This window comes from Arvicola amphibius, chromosome 12 (genome assembly GCF_903992535.2).
Source record: "Arvicola amphibius chromosome 12, mArvAmp1.2, whole genome shotgun sequence".
Lineage (NCBI taxonomy): Eukaryota > Metazoa > Chordata > Mammalia > Rodentia > Cricetidae > Arvicola > Arvicola amphibius.
Window position 1 is genome coordinate 24,941,825 of NC_052058.2, and position 14,948 is coordinate 24,956,772.

Sequence of the window (14,948 nt, forward strand, 5' to 3'; positions counted from 1 at the left end):
CATGCCTCTCCTCAGTGAGACAGATGCCATGAAGCCAGCCACCAGGTCAGACACAATGAAGCTCCAGCCCAAGATGGACATATGCTACAATCTTCCCGGTAAGGCATCACTTCGTGGTGCTATACAGATTATTAGATATGGGTTAATCAAGATGTGAGTAAGAGGCTGGAACTAATGGGCCAGGCAGTGTTTAAATGAATACAGTTTCCGTGTAATTATTTAGGGGCATAAGCTAGCAGGAGGCAGGGAGCCGGGCAGGATGAAAAGCAGGCCTGCCCGCAGCTCATCACTACACAAATAGTTGTATTTCATCAATCTGCCTTTTAATTTTTTTTATATTAAAAAATATATGTATAAGTGTTTTGCCTGCTTGTATGTATGTGTTCCATGTGTAGTCCCAGTAGCTGCAAAAGTCAGAAGAGAGCATCGGTTCTCCTGAACTAGAGTTAGGGATGGTTGTAAGTCATGATGTAGGTATTGGGAACTCAACTCAGGTCCTCTGCAAAAGCAACAAGTGCTCTTAGCCACTATTTCTAGTACTTGTCCTTCAATTCAAAACAAACTTACCAGCTGAATCCTCCCACAGTCTCTCAATACAGACTATATGTGGCTGTAGATTGGCCTCTGCAGGTTCAACATAGACATAATCTCCAACATGATACATGCTATTCTTAAAGCTACAGTCCTGGCTGTATGTACGATGTAAGCCTGAGAGGCCTGCAGTACCTGAGGAGTCTTCACTTTTTTCAGCTTCTTAGATTAAAAAAAAAAAAAAAAAAAAAAAAAAGATACTCATTAAGACCATGGGTCAGACAAACATTCAAACAACATATCACACTAATACATTGAACTCTTTCTCTTCCCTCTCCCCTCCCTTTTCTGAGACAGGGTCTCTCTAGCCTAAAACCTGGGGTCTTCTTGCATTAGCTGCGGGGACTATAGGGATGAGCTACCACAGCTGGCTCTACTTCATTCTTTGTGTGGCACTCATAGAGAGGACTCAGGAAACGCAGCAACATCAGTACATTCTCAAAGGTCTTTACCTCAAACTGCACTTTGATTTTTGAGATGAGGGTTTCACTAAGCTGTCTAGTTCTTGAATTCATAAGCTCAAGTCCTGCTCTGGCCTCCCAAGTAACTGGAACTATATGTGTTCACCATTATAACTAGCCTCAAAATGGCCTTTCTGAATGAAAACCAACCTAAAATGATATAAGTTTTGTTCTATAGTTTTTTTATAGAACAAAAATAATCACCATAATAATATACACCTGTATATTAATTTTTAAGAATTCAGAAAGGCATTACAGAATAAATCACATAATCTTACAGAAAATATGATATACCTCTCTTCCATACTGATATTTCTGAAATTATTTCTTCTAAGTTATTACATGGTTACATTAAATTTAGTGGCATTTTAGAAATAAATATGTATTGCACACATTGGTAAACTATGTGCATGTATGTGTATAAAATACTAAAAAACATTTCCTCAGACAAAATACTTTTAAACAAGATTTTGATTTTGTTAGGCAAGATCTTTCTCTCTTTCTTCCCCTCCCCTCCTCTGTGGGCCAGATGCTGTGGGAGCTCCTTTTGCTCCTTTAGCCAATAGCCTTTGAGATACCAGCCCACTGGGGCGTGGTATCTTTTGCTTTAAAAAAGCAGCAGCAGCACCCTCTTCCCCTCCCCCTCCCCCTCTCTCGCTTCTGACTCTGCTTCTGGCTACCAGATGCTTTTCCTGGTCATGTAGGAGACTGTTGTCTAGGACGGTGATCTGTAAGTTTTTCCCTTTAAGTAAATAACCCTTTTATTAATCATAATTCCAAACTGGTGTGGGATTGTTTTGTGACTTACCCCTTTAACCAGGGAGTGAACCCAGGGCTTTATGCGCATTACTTATGAATGCTGTCAATTACTTTACTTTTATTTAAAAAAATGTTTTAATAGTTCCAATACAAGCTATCTGAGAACACTTAGAGATTATTACCTGTTTAAAGGAAGACGCCCTTGGTATTACTATATACAAATGATATTCAAGTAAAGCACTCTCTGAAATAGCAAGTCTCAATTTTTCTGTGAATCTCTCCCCTTACTCTAATATTTTTTTTTTTTTTTTTTTGGAATAGGGTTTCTTTTTAATTCAAGATCCACCGGCCTCTGCCAACCAAGTGCTGGGATTAAAGACTTGTGCCACCATCGTCCAGCTTATGTGAGTCTCTTATCAAGATTATACAATATAGATAGAATATTAATATAATATAAAATGGAACCTGGAGCCTCTGAGAGATAGTTTCTTCCCCAAAAAAGTTCCAAGCAACACTTCCTGCTTACTTAGGTAATACTATATCCTTCTGGGATCTTTGATGGAGTTGAAGAATACATAGTTATAGTTTTCCTTAGTTATGATAAAAGATAAAGTAGATATAATATTGTAACTGTAATTCTTCCTTGATACCTGTTTTGTTATATGTAATTTTACTATGTTAAAGTTAACATAGTAAACTTTCCTTTTTATTTAAACAGTAAAGGGAAAATGGTATGGGAAGTCGTTCTGTATATATGTTGCTTTTATTGGTTAATGAATAAAGAAGCTGCTTTTGGCCAATGGCTTAACAAAACATAGCCAGGCTGGAAGAAAGATATATAGGGAGAGAAGGCAGAGTCTGATGTAGGTGTGTCTTCTATCTATTTGATGATTTCATTGGATAATTAATAAAGAAACTGCCTGGCCCATCTGATAGACCAGCCCTTACGTGGGTGGAGTAGACAGAACAGGAAGAAGGAAGTGAGGTAGATGGCTCAGTCAGATGCCACGCCTCTCTTAAGTTAGGCAGCCCGCCGTGCCTCTCCTCAGAGAGATGCCAGATGCGATGAAGCCAGCCACCAGGTCAGACGTGCTGAATCTTTCCCGGTAAGACACCATGGTGTTACACAGATTATTAGATATGTGTTAGTCAAGATGTGAGTTAGAGGCTGGAACTAATGAACCAGGCAGTGTTTAAAAGAATACAATCTGTGTGTTGTTATTTCGGGGCATAAACTAGCCAGGCAGCCAGGAGCTGGGCAGGATGAAAAGCAGGCCTGCCCACATCTCATCACTACAAGAGTCAGGAGACACCATGTAGCTCTGCAGGAGACAGATGCTGGGGATGGAACTTTACCCGGTAAGCCACAGCCACATGGCGATACACAGATTAATGGAGATGGGCTAGTTTAGGATGTGAGATCTAGCCAATAAGAAGCTAGAGTTAATAGGCCAAGCAGTGATTTAATTAATACAGTTTCTGTGTGGTTATTTTGGGTCTGGGTGTCTGGGAACAATCAAGTAGCCTCCTACAACACAAGTACATTGTATATGAACATGGATTTGTGTGTATAACCTGGTTCCAGGAGAACTGGTCAGCTTTGTCTAAAGCTTTATGTTTCTTGCCTTAAATTCTGACTCTGGCTTTTCAAGCCCAGGAGACTTCCAACTGGAGCACAAACTATTCACCCAACCTCTATCTTCTGCCCCAAGAAATCAAAGAAGGCTTAACATTCCACTAGGTTAAAAACATTTATAGGTGTTTATTTTATTCTGAATCTGTTTAAAAGCATACTTTTTATTTAACCTTTGGCAGTGATAAAGATCAAACAAGGCCATGGTTGTATTATAATTTCCTTATTCACATACCATATACTTGGGGTGTTTCTTCCTTTTTGACCATTATAAATTATGGTATTTCTTCCTGCTTGATATGTCAAATTGTTTCAGTGTCTATTCTGTATCTATCGATTTTTGATAATTTTTGTTCTAGTCATTACTAAAGAAGAAATATTGAGAATATAACTATTGAGCTCTTTCATTTCAACTGTTTACTTTCGAATGCTCTAAATACACATTTTAAATTATGTATGCTTATACGTGTGCATGTGAGTTTAGTACCCTTGGAGTTCAGAAGAGGGCTTTAGATCCTCTGGAGCTGAAATAATAAGCAGGTGGTGGTGAGCTGCTGAAATGGAGGCTGGGAACTAAACTACACTTCTCTAGAAGGGCTTGATGTGCTTTTAGCTGCTGAGCCACCTATAATAGCTCATAAACTTCATTTTAAAGGTAAAATACAAATTTGTTTTTTTCCCTGAAATTTTTCTTATCACTTCATGACTTTCTATCCTCTATTATTTAGTATAAAAAGTCAGCCATTAATTATGCTGTTGTTCTTATATCTGATGCTTTTGCTTTGAAATCCAGATTTTTCTTCTAGCAGTTTATGATGTATCTAAATAGATCCCTTTGTGTTTATCTTACTTGGGGTTTCTGTGCCTGTAGGTTAATGCTTTTCATCAAATTTCTGAAGTTTTTACCTGGTATGGGACAATTGTCTCTATTCTGTCAATTATATTTTAAATAAACGCTGATTGGTCAGTAGCCAGGCAGGAAGTATAGGTGGGATAACCAGAAAGGAAGTAAAGGCAGGTCAAAGAGAACAGGAGAATTCTGGGAAGAGGAAATCTTGGTATGTAGTCCTGACCCCGCCACAGAAGCAAGATGTGACTGCCTTGCTGAATAAGGTCCCAAGCCACGTGGCTAACAAAGACAAGACTAATGGGTTAATATAAGTTATAAGAGTAAATAGTGGGCCAGTCAGTTTATAACTAATGTAGACCTCTGTGTGATTTCTTTGGGACTTAACGACTGTGGGAACAGGCAGGACAGAGACCCAGACAACATTCACCCATTATGTTTTCAGTTTCTTTTTCCCTTCTCACTTCTTCCCACTAGTGTTACCATAATAGATACCTGGAGACCTGATACTAGGGGTTGCTCCCTTTTCTGAAAAAATCAGGAGTCAGGCAATGACTTGAGTGATAGTTACATTCAAACACCTCTACTCCATAAGGATCTGCCCTCAGCTGATTAATCTGTAGATACACTCAAGGTTACTGTCGATTTTCACTGAAGTTTTGCTTTCACCGTGTTCTTGTATCTTCCTCACACATGTACATTTTTGGGCCAGCAAGCCTTTAGCTTTACTCAATTCATTTCACATCAACTGCTTTCAGTTGGGAAAGATATAGATCCTATTATCTGTACCACCTTGAATGACTGTATTCCTTCTAGCAGCGGCAAATGATGTTTTTGGAGTTACCTCTATGTTGACAAAATGACATTCTCACTAATTGGCATATTCTCATCCCTCCGGCTCATATATTTCAAGTCAATTAATTCTGTTTTCTGATCTTGAGGGAAAATATCTAAGAAGGTCTGATGCTATAGAGTAATACACTTTTGAAGAGTTATATTTCTAGGTTTCAATGAGAACTGAAATGTTACCCAAAATGATCAATTTTGCCAAGTGTGTTGATGCATGTCTATAACCCCAGCACTGGGGGCACAGGCAAGGAGGATCACTTTAAGACTGGCACCAGCCTAGGTTACATAGTGAGATCATGCCTCATTCTCTCCTACCCTCATCACGCCATAAAAGACTCTTGATGTGCAAGCTGAAGGCTTGCTGGCCCAAAAATGTACATGTGTGAGGAAGATACAAGAACATGGTGAAAAGCAAAGATAAAGATTCTCATTATCACAATACTTGCAAATTTGCCAAAGGATTCAAAGTACCACTTTTAGGTTGATATGACTAAAATGAACCTAGGAATGTGGTTCAACTGAAGTCTCATCTACTTGCCTGTTTCTCACGGTGTTTAAGAGGAAAGCTGTATTGCTGAAAGGTATGGCATCAACTGATGCATAGGCTGTTGAGAATGCACTGGAGCCCCAGACAAGCCTCAATTATGTGGCATTAGGTTCCCACACTTGTTACTTAACTGCCTGTTCCTGGAATATTAGCTGTGTCAGAAGTAACTTACTCAGTATGATAACCAAACAAATATCGACAATATTTCTAGCTGATCGCGTCTTATTTGAAGTAGTCAACAGTCTAAATCTTCGATCACACAAACTTCCAAAGCTAACTGTGGCACCCACTAGAACAGACTTTAATATTTCTTCATATTTAATAAGAGAAAAGGAACCAACCTCTTTTTTCTTCTTCTCGTTTTAGTTTATCTTCCTCTATTTCTTTAGGTAATTTTTCTTTTTTTTCTTTTTCCACATCATTATGCAAATGTTTTGTGGTATAGCTGAGTGCCGGAGAAAGAAGGATCTCTCCATTTTTGCAGAGTTCATCACGAATTCTAATAAAAAACTGCTGAAGTTCTACTGCATCCTCATAAATCTCAGAATCTGTCCTATAATGGAATTAAGAATATCCATTGACACATGAACTGATTCTTCCATAGCACTCCAATTGCATGCTAAATCCTAGCAAATGCTTCACTATGTTCACTGATATAAGAATGATATTTTGGCTCAGTTAGAAGGGTGCCCCCACTAAGTCTGTTAAAACAGAGTATCTGAGCCAAGCATGTCTGTGATCCAGCACTTGGAAAGTGGAGGCAGGAGGATCAAGAGTTCAAAGTCACCCTCATTTACATAGGGAATTTGAGACCAGTCTGCACTATAAGAGACCCTATCTTAACAACAACAACAACGACAACGAATAAATGAAAAATTGATGCATTATTGAGTATTTGAGTTCTGACTTGGTTTCCTTTTTCTCAAGGCACACCTCCCTTCTCACTCGTGCCAAAGGAAAGGACTCATATTTTTCTCAGACATACAAAGCATGGCAGAAGGAGCTGGTAGAATTAAGAACTGTATTATTGCCCCTGACCAAGTCTAACCAACCCTTAACTTGCGTCTATTTTTTTTAAAGGAGGGGTTTCTCAGTGTTGTCCTAGCTGTCCTGGAACTTGCTCTATAGACCAGGATATCTTCAAACTTAGAAATCCACTTGCTTCTGCCTCTCAAGTGCTGGGATTAAAGGCATGCACCATTACCGTCTGCACCAAGGCTGAATCTATTTCCTTAACTGCAGACCCACGTTTATAGAAGGTAATAACAAGTATAGGTCTAATAGTTTAAATTTTAATTTCTCAATAGTAACTGATTTGGGAGAAATTGGCAGATACGGATACTGCAAGAAGGAAAAAAATTATGTGCTATACTCAGAATTTTTCTCAGCTTCTTTCCTCATTATTAGGAAACTATAAAAATAAGCTTTATTGAGACATTAGTTTCACTTTATTGCCCAAGCTGGCCTGGAACTGTGTAGGGAGTCTAGGCTAACTCTGAACTTGTATGATCCTCCTGCTTCCTCCTTCTAAGTGTAGGGAGTACATGTACAAATCACCAGGTGTGCTGGCAATGTATTATTAACAGGGAAGTAGACATTCTGGTTAGGGGAGTATGGCAGGCAAAGCAGGGCCAATTAGCTGTCTTCTGATACTTGACACTAGAGCATCAGACATCAGAGATACTTTGGGTATCTACCATGTCAACAAAGAGAACTAGCAAAGAAGTAACACTGTCATAACAGAATAACCTAAGGATATTCTGGAGAGGTTCTAGAAACATGTTCTGAAGATTTGGAGATGCTAATACTTTTAGGAAAGCAATAAAAATAAAACTTACTAAGGGAAGAAGCCTTTAAGATACCATTTTGAAGTTGTTCTTGAATTTCATAAAAGCTTACAATTTTAGTGGGAAATTGTAAGAGAAAAATAAACATTTGGTAAATTTGTATTACATTGAGAGGGTAAATTTATACTTTCATCAGGACACCTGATGCAGTTAAATTTTGTACAAATCACTAAACACATGAAATAGCCTCTAAAAATTTTGTTCATTCAAAAAGTATTGTGAAGAATTTATTTATTAATCTTTGCTTTGGTTGTTCTCGAAAGATTACTGGCCGGGCAGTGGTGGCACACGCCTTTAATCGTAGCACTTGGGAGGCAGAGGCAGGTGAATCTCTGTGAGTTTGTGGCCAGCCTGGTCTACAAGAGCTAGTTCCAGGACAAGCTCCAAAAAGCTAAAGAGAAAGAAACCCTGTCTCAAAAAACAAAAATACAAAACAAACAAAGATTGCTGCAATATAATTATAATTTTCCAAAACATTCTACTGGGGAAAAAAAGTAAATAGTGAAATGCTGCCAAGAGCGCAGTAAAATAAAAAACAAACTGGGGAAGGTGGTTTATAACTCTAATCCCAGCATTCAAGAGGCACAGTCAGGTAGGTCTCTGAACTCCAGGACAGCCATGGCTATGCAATGAGACTGTGCTTCAAAAACCAAAACCAAACCAAACCAAAACAAAAAAACCAAAACCAAAAACAAAAAAAGAAACAAGAATTTGTTAACCCCCCCAAAAAGCAGTTGTTCACTGTACAAGAACAAAAATTCAAAAATTCAAGAGGGAAAACAACCAACTCTAATTTCCTTCAGCTGTTAACGAAATAATTAAGACTACAAAGAAGTTCTTGCACTTGTCTTTCTATGCAGTCTTTCTACCTGCAAGGGAACCAGAGCGCTTTTTAGGAATATTGCCACCACACTGGTTAACTGTCACAACTCAGTATCATGCTGTTCCTGAATGCTCTATGAACAAACCAAGACCATCTATGTCAGATTCCTGCTCTTGTTCACACTGCTTATGTTCCTTCTATTATAGTTACAGAGAGCACTAGTGGGTAGGGTAAGTGGTGATGAAGTAATAATATTCTAGAAATCCACGTGTGTTTCATATGAATTTATTTATTAATAATACCTACACATCTAGAACGCCTATCATTAATGTGAACGTAATAGATAAAAGTGTAGTGTAAAATTCACTGAACATACATATTTTACGCTATTCTGTTTTCTGTTTTACCTTGGTTTTGTGAGACATGCTCTCATCTTATAGCCCAGACTGACCTAAAACTCAGAACCCTTCTACTTCGGCTTCCATGTGCTGGGATTATAGGTATAAACCACTACATCTGGCTAATCTATTCTTTTTAAGTATTTTTTTCTTTTTGTGTATGCGTGTGTAGCTGTATGGGTATGTACGTGTTCATTTGTATGTATGTGTTTGTGTCTATTAATTTCAGGTGTCTTTATTACTTTCTACTTTTTTTTTTTTTTTTTTTTTTTTTTGGACAGGGTCTTGTACTTGTACTGACTGGCTAGGAAGCTCCAAGGATCTTTCTGTTGTCTAACCTCAGCTACCTTCACTCCCAAGCATTGTAGTTACAGGCTTATTCCAGAAAGCTCAAATTTTTTTATGTGGGGCCTGGGGGTCTGAACTCAAAAAGGTCAACCAATAAGCATCTTCCAGCTCCTTTTTATTAATTCTTATCAATACCATTACAAGTCCCAATACTATTTTTATTTACAAAAATGAAATGGCTTGTTACGTTTTTAAATCATTTTAAATTCTATGTATAAGGGTCTCTTCCCTACCTATATGTCTTCACCCCACTTGCATGCCTAGTACCTATAGAGGCCAGAAGAGGGAGTGAGATCTACTGGAACTGGAGTTACTGTGAAGCACCATGAAAGCTGGGAAATACCTGCATCTTCTAGAAGAGCACCCAGTCCCCTTAACTGCTGAGCAGCTCCCTGCCCTGCTTCTCAACAGAGCTCTGGGCATGAGACAAACTCTGCAGATTACTGTCCCATATAAATGTATCTTGGGCTGTATCGTCCAGATCTCAAGAGCAAAAGCTTATCATATCAACAACAGGAGAGTGAAAAAATATTTTCTAGAAATACAAATCACACACAAATTCCCCATGATCTAAGAGACACATGCTGTTTAGATAACTCACTGAACTCAAGCCACAAAGGGGCCACAGGGAGTGTCTTTAGATTCAAGGACACCTTAAGCAAAAAAACAAAACAAAATAAAAAATGGACATCTAAATTTCACGAAAGCACCGCTACATCCCATGCACCTAGCACATACTTGGTAACTAGCAGTCACCCAACAAAAACTACTTGAATGAAAAACTATAGAATTTGACTGCAAGATGTGCCCCACTTTCTGCTTTATTTTTACCCTAGTATCTCACCACAGGGAACTGTTTCCTAAACATGTAAATTAACGGCCTAATCAGCTTAACTCCACCTCCAACACTGGAACACAGCATCTTCACACCCCAAACCTCTGCCTTTCTTCACAACATTAACCACAGCTGGATCACCAGTCACCCTACCACCTCCAACTCTTCCAGGACACTTTGGGCCCAATAGTTGGAAGATCTTTAGTAGATATAAATTTATTCTTTTAAACCATTTAAGTCCTACACTAAGCTCTTAAATTGATAAACACAAGAAAACACACAGAATCAACTAACCTGGGCTGTACAGGCTCACCGAGACTGGATCAATAACCAGGTAGCCTGCACGGGACTGATCTAGGCCCTCTGCACATATATAACAGTTGTATAGCTTGGTTTTCTTGTGGGACCCCTAACAGTAGGAGCAGCAAATGTCTTTGACTCTTTTATAGACTGCTGGGGCCCCATTTCTCATACTGGGTTGCCTTGTCCAATCTTAATAAATGGGAAGTGTTTATTCTTACAGCAACTTGATATGCCACGTTTGGTTGATATGCATGGGAGGCTGGCCCTTTCCTGAACAGAAATAGAGTAGACTGGGGGGAGGGTTGAGACATAATGGGGCGGGACTGGAAAGAGAGGAAGGAGGGGAAACTGTGGCCCGATGGAAAATAAATGAATTTTTAAAAATTGATAAATAAGATTAAAAGCAAAAAGGCCTTCTTAGTACTTGAAATAGAGATTTAGGGGGATAGTGAAATAGCTCAAGGTTAGGAGAAGTAACTGCTCTTCCAAAGGACCCAGGTTCAAGTTCCAGCACTTACATGGTGGCTAACAACCATCTGTAACTCCAGTCCCAGAGGCACCAACACCTTCTTTTGGCCTCAGTGGGCACTGTACATGTGTGGTGCATAGACATACATGCAGGCAGAACATTTATCTGTACATATAAAATGAAAATAAATACACTTTTTTTTTTAAAAAAAAAAAAAGGCTGGATTTAGATCAGTCTAACCTCAGAAAATAACTCAAAGCTCTTTAATTCACTTAAAGCATTCTTGGACTAATTCTTAAGACATTCAAAGAAAAAAAATCCTACTTTTAATTTCTATTACAAACTGTACTACTTAGCCTTTAAAAGGCATGCTCTGTGAATGGCTGGATTTTAGGTTTCTGCACTGCACAGCTTCGGTTGTGTCCTCCTTTCACTGGTACTCATTCTGACACTTTAGAGAATGATGTCCCCAACATTGTAAAGCGGGAAAAAAAGTAGTTTTGCCTACCGAGAACTCAGGATACCAGGCTACTCACTGTAACAACATACCTAAGGTGAAAAAGTGCATCAAAGCAGAATTCCTTTATCTGTTTTGCACGAAACATCACATACTGTCATCATAAAGCAATGGCTTTGAAAAACATACCGGTTCATCCTTCTTGCCCTTTCCAATACTTCAAACATATGCTCCTGAAATAAATCAAGTCGCCGATAGCGATTACTCTCAACATTCTTCCTAATAATGTCAAAGGTAAGGGGAGGTTTGTTGGGAAAGTTTGGATCCACAGCAGGAATTTCTGCTAAGGAGTCACTGTAACATCTTCCTTCATCATCCTGATGACTCATGACTGACACAAAAAGATTATGGATAAGCTCTTGAATCAGCAAGGTCACATTTGGGACATGAGAATCCTCATCTCCCTCCAGGTCTCTCCGAGTTTCAAGGAGAACTTTATGTAGGACGAGAGCATCTTTGTAGATCAAAGACTCTGGCTCATTGTAGGTACAGGCATTATTAAACATCATGACAAAGTCCTCTACCATAGAATCTATATCTTGGTACTTGTTTGCCATCATGTGACTTCGAATTTTTTCCATGTCCATGGGCTTTTTAATGGTCAGATAGTAGTCAGGTAGCTCTGATCTAGAGGGGAGTCTTAGAAATATAGCACTGAGGCGGCGACCTCTCTTATCTGTGTAGTTCTTTACAGCTTCATATACTTCATTTAGTTTCTGCTGCATTGGAGTCATGTACTTTGATTTCTTAGGAGAAACACCACTTTTTCTACCTGAAGACAGAGATGTAATATAATGTTAAGCGGATAAAATGGTGTAAGCATAAATTTTTACACAGCTGGTAGTACAACCATAAGAAAGGGGCCATCCCAAATGATTTGTAAAAACACAATAATCAGTATATCTTCAGTGAGATAGATCTTATAGACAAAAACATATCTGAAAAAACTACTCTTTTTAATAATATATATGTATATACATGTTTTTCAGACTAAGTCTCATTATACAACTCAGTTGGTGAACTCTCCACTCTTCTGCCTCAGTCCCTAAGGGCTGGGATTAAAGGTGTATGAATAACACATAAGCTAATGAGAGAGGATTCATTCTGACACAACTTCAGAAGTTCAATCTCCATTGTTCTTGAGCTACAGTAAAATAAAACATGAAGTAAGACGGGCACAGAGTTGCAGATGTGCTTAGCCCATGGGAGTCTGGAATGACAAGATACCTCTTGGAGGTGCTCTACCAGTGATCCACTTACTACAACTCTTGTTTACTTAAAGCACAGTCAGAGTGAGCATGTGGAGAAGAAGGATTCCTAACAGTAGAGTGCCAGAAAATAAAAACATAGTCATCATTTAATTGAAGAAATGTCAAGAAACCAGCAATCTCTTTTTGGTGGACTGAACTGAAGAGCCAAATATGAAGCAGACTTACTCAGCTTAAGTTTGGGAGAAGCCACGTCATCATCATCAGGTAGTGGTCCCAGCTCTCTCCTTTTATCTTTGAGTAACTTCTCCAGGATATGAGCATCATTGTATACCTACATTCCAAAAATATACTTAAGATTATTTCCTAAAAAACATTATAATTAAAGAAGTATTTATCTCTCTGAAGGCAGTGATAAATAAATTAATTTTCAGTACTCAGGAAGCTGAAAATTACAAGTTTGAGGCTGGCATCAACTACAGTGCAAAAACACCAACTAAACAAATTTTAAAAAATGATGAATATGTGTGCGTTTAGAATACTGTTTAGGACAGCTGATGTTAAACCTTTTGTTCTCTTCTGAACAATGACATTACCACCTCATGGTGATGCTAATGTACAGAAATGCATGCTAGTAAGCCCAAGCATGGTGACCCTCATCTTTAATCCCAGCATTAGGGAGGCAGATGCAGGCAGATCTCAGTGAGTTTGAGGAAAGTCTGGTCTACAAAGCAAGTTCCAGGTTAGTTAGGGTTAGGGCTATTATGGCAGGGAAACCTGGTCTAAAAGAAAAAAAGAAAGAAAAAAGAAAAAAAAAGAAAGGAAAGAAGGAAGGAAGGAAAAGAAACGCGAGCTAGTATCGGGGGTTCACTGTAATAGAAGTTATATAGACTTATTTTTATTTTATGTGTCTGGGTGCTGATCCTGCACGTGTTTGTGCCTATTTTTGCAGAAGCCAGAAGAGGATACTGGATTGATGGAACTGTAGTAACAGAGGATTGTGAGCTGCCGCCTGGGTGCTGGGAATCACATCAGTCATCTGGAAGAATAAGTGGTCAGTGGTCTTAACCACTGAGTCACCTCTCTGAGTCTCAGTTTTGCAGGTTTTTACTGTAGTTCCAAAACATATTTATATGTTCCTTACTCAATGGTTTCAGTCCACAGTTGTCTCCTATCTCCCCAGCAGAGGCTGCATTCCCTTGAATGCCCAAAAGAGCAGAGCAGCAGAAGGAATGTGACTTTTCTTCTCTGACTATCTCTCTCAAGGATGTACAGTAGCTGGGTATACTGAAGACAGTATAACTCTCTATTATATAAAGGCCCATTTCTTCAATCTACAAGTATCCTTAGTGTATATACTTTACTTCAAATTAAGGGCAGAACAAAGGAAATAGTTTGAAAACATTTTGTTTTTGAGTATTTAAAATAGATTAAAGAAATAGAAAATAAATTGAAGGAGGATCATACATTGGTTGTACTGAAAAAGAATTAAAAATCATGGGCTAAAGATAAAGCTAAGAGGCGGAGAATATATAAAAGTCCTGGCCTCAACTGATTCTTCCTCATCCCCCCCCCAAAAGAAAAAGGGGTTACACACTATTCAGCAGTAAGAGTGAATAATGCTCTTGTATGGGTTCAGTTCCCAGCACCCACTATCACACAGCTCAGAACTATGTGCAACTCTCCAGCTCCAAGGGACCCAACATCCTCTTCTGACCTTAACATCAGGCACACATGTGAAATATATACAATACAGGCAAAATACTCATACACATAAAACAAATATAAATCTTTAAAAAAATCCTTAAAAATAAATAGTAATAAAAGATAAGTGTACTACCACCACCCAGCAAGTTATTTCTTTTATATCCCTTTAATATCTTTAAAAACACCAGAGTAAGTACTGTTATTATTATTTCTAAATTATACACAAATACATAAATTAAACTAAGGTTTAAGCAGGAAAATTTCCTCATACAGAAACTGGTAAAACAGGATGAATTTAAAACATCCATCTCTTTATTAGCATCATCATCATTTTGGTTTTTTGAGAACAAGTCTTTCTTACATAGTTTGGCTGGCCTAGAACTCACAAAGAAGACCAAACTGATTTTAAATTCTTACATAGTTTGACTGGCCTAGAACTGTTTCCCAGTATACACCAATACACGTAGCTCTTTATTTTACATGTGTGTGTATTCGTATATGTAGGCCAGGATTGATGTTGGGTGCCTTTCTTGATTACTTTTCCACTATTTTTTTTTAATTTTTGTTTTTTGAGATAGCGCCTTCTCAATGACCCTGGGACTCATTAATTTGGCTAACCTGACTGACAGTCCCAAGGATCCTCTGGCCTTACCTTCCAGCACTGGGATTACAGGTATGTACTACTATACCAAACTTTTTTTACACTGGGTTTTGGGACCTGAACTTAGTAGGTCCTAATGCATACAGAGTAAGTACTTTACAAATTAAACCATCTCCCCAACACAAAGCAGGATAAAAATTTAGGT

General features: G+C 38.4%; 1 protein-coding gene across 37 annotated transcripts in view; it reads right to left on the bottom strand.

Moving 5' to 3' along the window:
* The window catches only part of Pbrm1 (polybromo 1), a 100,217-nt gene that overhangs the window by 37,543 nt on the left and 47,726 nt on the right, over nt 1-14,948 (bottom strand). For 33 of the 37 annotated variants that reach the window (XM_038348934.1, XM_038348929.1, XM_038348954.2 and 30 more), the window contains 4 exons: nt 12,664-12,769; nt 11,357-11,999; nt 6,029-6,240; nt 568-753 (listed from right to left, as the gene is read on the bottom strand). In XM_038348934.1, the coding sequence (XP_038204862.1) occupies nt 568-753; nt 6,029-6,240; nt 11,357-11,999; nt 12,664-12,769 (1,147 nt within the window). The remainder of the gene's footprint in view (nt 1-567; nt 754-6,028; nt 6,241-11,356; nt 12,000-12,663; nt 12,770-14,948) is intronic. The other 4 variants (XM_038348922.1, XM_042056020.1, XM_042056017.1 and 1 more) reach the window with 1 other exon arrangement.